The sequence below is a fragment of the Nannobrachium achirus genome (assembly GCF_963921795.1).
Source record: "Nannobrachium achirus genome assembly, chromosome: 2".
Taxonomy (NCBI): domain Eukaryota; kingdom Metazoa; phylum Chordata; class Actinopteri; order Myctophiformes; family Myctophidae; genus Nannobrachium; species Nannobrachium achirus.
In genome coordinates this window covers 62,400,917-62,406,893 of record NC_137811.1, presented here as the reverse complement: position 1 = coordinate 62,406,893, position 5,977 = coordinate 62,400,917, and the positions used below count along the sequence as shown (strand labels likewise).

The following is a 5,977-nucleotide window of genomic DNA, read 5'->3' as shown; positions in this document are numbered from 1 at the left end:
GGTACTGTAGATACAGCAGGGTAAAATACATCACAATCAAAAGAAACACCAGAAATAATCAACAACATATACTGTACAGTGTACAACAATATACACCCTCAACAGTGCATGCATAATGAGTGCACACAATAACCATGTCAGATAGTGATCCTGTAATTAACTGTTGTTACTTCCGAGCTAATTAGTCTATTGTGTGGTATAAGTGTGTTAATGATGTACGTTTATGACTGAGTATAATTACTGCAATGCTCTCAGATGTAAGCTGGCTCAGGAGAACGGATGGGGGGTGATGGTGAGTCATCGCTCAGGAGAGACAGAGGACACTTTCATTGCCGACCTGGTGGTGGGCCTCTGTACTGGACAGGTAGCGTGAACATCAGACACACACTCATACAATATCATGTGCACACAAACAGAACACAAATGCATACATGCACAATACACATGTGTTTGCCGGGCACAACACACACACACACACACACACACACACACACACACACACACACACACACACACACACACACACACACACACACACACACACACACTCAATATGCTGCTATAAAAATACAAATACAGTAGTCCAATAAATGTATACTCAGATCAGATTCCAAGTTAATGTGCAGCTCTTAATAGGGGCCTAAACAAAGCACCCTCTACTATATACGTATAAATCACAATTCAATATTAATAGTTAATTTTCCTGATGTGCTAGCGTTATTAAATATTGTGTTTACAGTAGTATTTAATACATTTCATATAATATAGTAAAATATGTCAAATGCTATCATTGTTTTACTTTCTTGCAATCCTGATACATTAATATAGTCATCCAGCATGACATTTAAAATATATCAATATTATTCCTTTATTTGTTGCACTCACTTCAGATCAAGACTGGGGCTCCATGTCGATCAGAACGTCTGGCCAAATACAATCAACTCATGAGGTTGGTATTGTTGCCATGCTGCAATGTACAACTAGACTTTACAGTATACTGTATGTAGGCAGGTTAGGAGAGTTTTAATCTACAGTACATATGTACAGTATAAGGCAGTTGAGGAGAGTTGTACTATGTAAGCAGGTGAGGAGCGTTTTACTGTATGTACAGTAGGCATGTGAGAGTTACTGCACAAATCTCATACATGATATCTTGAAAGAATAAGGCACATGATGTGACAGAGTATTTTATAGGGCACTGTGTCTCGTTGGTTAACCCAGTTAAAGTGATCCCTGACTAATACGACAAATATGCCTTAATACATTATAATTGTCCTCTATAACTACAATGTAAAATTAAAAACACCTTCAATATTTTATTTCTTCAAGAAATAGCTAATCTTTCACTCAACAGGAGAAATGCCTGTCGCAAGTTGATGATGTCATAAATGTCATGTGTGATCTAACCCTATGGAATTTATGGCATGCATGTGCAAAAAACACATTTGAAATATTGAGTTGATGCTCATATTAACCATATGAAGTATTAAGTTTGTTTTTATTTGCACATGCATGCCATAAATTCCATAGGGATAGATCACACATGACATTTATGACATCATCAACTTCAGCGACGGGCATTTCCCCTGTTGAGTGAAAGATTAGCTATTTCTAGAAGAAATAAAATAATTAAGGTGCTTTTAATTTTACATTGTAGTTATAGAGGACAATTATAATGTATTAAGGCATATTTGTCGTATTAGTCAGGGATCACTTTAACAGCAAGAAGGTCATACAGTAGATTTCAAATCCCACTGGGCCTTTCTCCAAGCCCCCTACCCATTTTCTCCCCAATCTAGTTATTGCCAATTTCCCCCATGTTTGTCTCTGTTAATGCCAACCCCTACTGTTTCAGTCCCTCTGGGGAAGTGTCCCCCTACAAATGGAGTTGAGTTGCTAGCTTCTTCTTTTCACCTGATAGTGAGGAGTTTTACTGGGAGGATGTATGTGTGTAGAGGAGCTACTATTCCTCCCTGATGCACAGTCGTGCCAACCAACCTGTAGGAGCTGCTATAGTGCAGCGACAGATAACGCCCTCCCCAACCGGCTCCCACTCAAAAACACGGCCGGAGGCACCAGGCAGCCTTTCTGTGTGAAGTTTACATGTTCTCTCTGTGTACACGACACATGGGGTTGCTTTGGTTTGGGGTTAGGGTCCCACACCAAAACACATGGATGTTATAGGGACAGACTCCTGCCAGTGCCCTTGACCAAAAAGGCACAAACCTTTGGAGCTGGTCCATGGGTGTTGCTCAGCGGCATGCTACTAGTTAGCATGGCGTAAATGCAGAGGGTGTATGAACACAGTGTTTAACCACTTACCCTAACATCCCTAATGTGTATCCCAATAGTATAATCTCTAAATATAGTATATATTTTGGTGTAGACTAGAGAGAAATACAGGTGAACCTAGTATAGAGCCCTGCAGGAACCCAGTCAACTAAGTTGTTTTTGAGTGGGTAATCCACAATGTCTCAGTAATGACGTGAAGGGTGGAGGGCCAACATCTACAGGTATTATGTCACTTATCTAATTGTACCCATCTTTCCTCTTTTCTTCATTGTTCCTGTCTCTTCCCTGTTTTTTCACCCTCCTTCATCCATCTGTCACATCCCACTCCCACTCAGGATTGAGGAGGAGTTGGGTGACCAGGCGCGCTTTGCTGGGCACAACTTCCGCAACCCCAGTGCCATTTGAGTGCCAGGGCTGGTGGCAGGGACAAGCACACACACACGCACACACACGCACACGCACACAAACACACGCACGCACGCACGCACGCACGCACGCACGCACGCACGCACGCACGCACGCACACACTCACATACACACACACACACACACACACACAGATCTCCCCCTCTGAAAAACTGCTCTAAGCACACTAAACTATCGTAAATCACATTAAGATAAATTACTTTTAAAATCAGAGAAATGCTCTCGCAGCTTGTAGATATACTGAGACTTCGATGGGTTTCTGCACAAACTGGCTACAGCTGATCACAGCAAAACCTGGACACAAATACTGGTGGGGGACAAATGAGTGTTTCTCCTCACTGCACACACCAGCACTTTCCTCTTTCCACTGTTCAAGTTCTTTTCTCTCCCCCTCTCCCCTGATCCGCCTTCCGTCTCCGTTTGACTCTTCAAAAGTTTTTTTTTTTTTTTTTTTTAAGTTTGTCCTACTGTTCTGTTCTCTTTGTCCTCTTCTCCTGCGCCATGTGGGGGAAACCCCCAGTAGCTTGTCACTGGACTATATCTGTTGCTACTTCAGTATAAGGTTTAAAATTGCCAAAAGTCAATAAAGAAATTGAATTTTTAAATTCAAACCTATAATTGCATGTGTATTTGTTCTGCTTATATCAATCCAAACCATTCAAGCATTTGTGTAAATCCAGTTCTGTTCTGTTTGCGGTGGAATTAAGAGGATTTACTGTGTGGATACAACCACAGTGCAACAAGACTATTGAGGCTGATTGTGTGGAGAGTGACACCTTGAATGACACAGGACTGGAAAAGTAATAGACGCCTGGGGCAATTTCCCTATAGGCCTACTGTAGGTCTGTATTTACATTTTGTAACATTTGCCTGCTTTTGCTTGTGCCCTTGAATACTTCAGCAAACATCGCCACCAAAAGACAGGTTTATAAACCACATTTGTCATATTGTCCTGTGGCATGTTGGCATGTAATAATAATAAAAGTCTAACAACAATAATAATTATTATTATTATTCATATCCACAAGTTTCCAACGTCCCATTGTGCATTGCGCAGCAGGTGTGCGGCAGTTCTGGAGTCGCAGCAGAGAGTGATTAAGAACGTCTGTAAATGTCTAAAGTGTCAATATTATCATTATTATTTATTTTTATAAAATAGAAGGGAAGGGTCTGTGTACAAGAATTGCACTGCCTGCGATAGTGCCAAAGCAGTAGCCTACAATCCTTTACCTTGTGAAGTAGGCCTGAATCATGTCAAATCAAAATTGATGGGAGCAAAGATCTGCCTTTTGGAGGCCAAGGTAATAACAGGTACCTTGTGCTGCCTGCACGCAGCAAGCGTGGCAGGCTGGCAGCAGAGGGAGCACGAGCCGTGCTCGTGGTGTGTGAATGAGAGAGAAGGAATAAGGTAGACGCGCAGGCGCAGTGCGTCGATCTTCACCACCACCGTTGCCATGGTTACTACACAATAGGAGCCGGGACAGGGGGCTGCGTGAAGGGGGAGAGAGAGAGAGAGAGAGAGAGAGAGAGAGAGAGAGAGAGAGAGAGAGAGAGAGAGGCAAAGGGAGGAGGAGGTTTGCAGACCCGCTTGACTGGACACACCGCTGCAAAAGGTTTTCACAGACTGACTCAAGTGTGTAGTGGCTGTGCCCTCGTCGTCTGGAGACAAGACAGACAGACAGACAGACAGACAGACAGACAGACAGACAGACAGACAGACGTTTTAGGTAACGTCAGACCTGCACACGGATAGATGCTATAAAAAGGGGTGTATATTCTATTCATCGTGTTAAAGTGCTTAATCTACAGATGAAATTAGGTCTCTCTCTTTACCCCCCAAATGAATTCAGAGATGGTTTAGTCATCCCCATAAGTCTCATATTATTAATTAGGCCTATTAAATGTAATCCCTATCGCCAATAAATACATTTTTAGCTATTGACTTTTAAGACCTTGACTATTATATTAAGGCCACTGTAGACCATAATACGAACAAAGAACGACTGTCTGTGTGCGACTCATATGCTTCATCACGAGAAAATATCACCGTAGCCCAAATAGCTTTGGCCTACAGCAGAACCTTCCCCAGGCAGCAGCTATAAGGTGACTCTCTGGAGGGAGAAGAGAAGACAGACTGGCCAACGCAATAGAAAGAAAACCCCTTCTCTCTCTCTCTCTCTCTCTCTCTGGTCCCCTCCCTCTTCAGAGTTGTGGCCCTCTGCACCTCCTTCTCCTCCCTGCTCCCTCCCTCCCTCCTTCTCCCCCTTCTCTCTCTCTCTACCTCCATCTCTCTCTCCGACGGTGAGTGGTGTAAAAGTAACTAAGTACATTTACTCAAGTATTGTACAATTTTGACAATACTTGGGTAGGCCTATTTCCCATTTTACTTTTACTTCTACTCCGCTACATCTCAGAGGCAAATGTTGTAGGCTACTTTTACCACTCCACTACAATTATTTGACCACTGCTTTGGCAACTTGTTACTTTGTAGATTTTGATTATTATTTCAAAAACATAGCCTACCTTACCCGCTTCTGCCCTACCGGTATTTTTCATTTTGTGCTTGTAGATCTGCTATTTTCAAAATATTTGCACACATTTGAAAACTTGAAATAAGACATTCTGCATATGATTTATGAACAGTAGGTCTATTGCATACTTTTACTTTTGGTATTTTAAGTACATTTTGATACCTATACTGTTGTACATTTATTCTGGACTTTTACTTGTAACAGATTATTTCTACATTGCAGTATTGCTACTTTTACTTAAAAGTAAAAACATGCGAGTACTTTTTCCACCACCGACCGAGCAACCCCCTTTCCTTATGCAAATCACGCCCTCTTCTTCTCCTCGCTCTCTTTCTCTCACCCGACGTGCATCCCTCGGTCCCTCCTCTCTCCTCTCCTCTCTTCGCCCCTCCGTTAAAAATTGCGAGTGACTGTATGTGTATGTGTGTGTACCGAGAGGAGGAGGGAGGGAGGCGGAAAAAAGTGCAAGTCGTCTTTCGGTAGGGAGAGAAGGCAAGGACTGAGGGGGGAGTGAGAGAGAGAGAGAGAGAGAGAGAGAGAGAGAGAGAGAGTGGGGAACAAGGAAAGGGGAAGAAGGGGGGTGGGGAAGAGAGGGCGAGCGTATACGCATCAATTTGTACAGTCCTCTCTCCACTGGCACCCCGTTTTCCTCCCTGTGGCTGCGACGACTTAAAAGAGAAATTCTTCTGCATTCTATTTTATATGCGGGAGGGAACCGTTACCGTTAC

At 42.8% G+C, this 5,977-nt stretch overlaps 1 protein-coding gene across 1 annotated transcript in view; it reads left to right on the top strand.

The window, feature by feature from the left end:
* LOC308305708 (gamma-enolase-like) overlaps positions 1 to 2,697 on the top strand; it is a gene marked incomplete at both ends in the record, with an annotated part of 10,810 nt that extends 8,113 nt beyond the window's left edge. Inside the window, 3 exons of the mRNA XM_080750548.1 lie at positions 256 to 364; positions 891 to 949; positions 2,628 to 2,697. Of these exons, the coding sequence (XP_080606674.1) occupies positions 256 to 364; positions 891 to 949; positions 2,628 to 2,697 (238 nt within the window). The remainder of the gene's footprint in view (positions 1 to 255; positions 365 to 890; positions 950 to 2,627) is intronic.
* Positions 2,698 to 5,977: the final 3,280 nt, after the last annotated feature.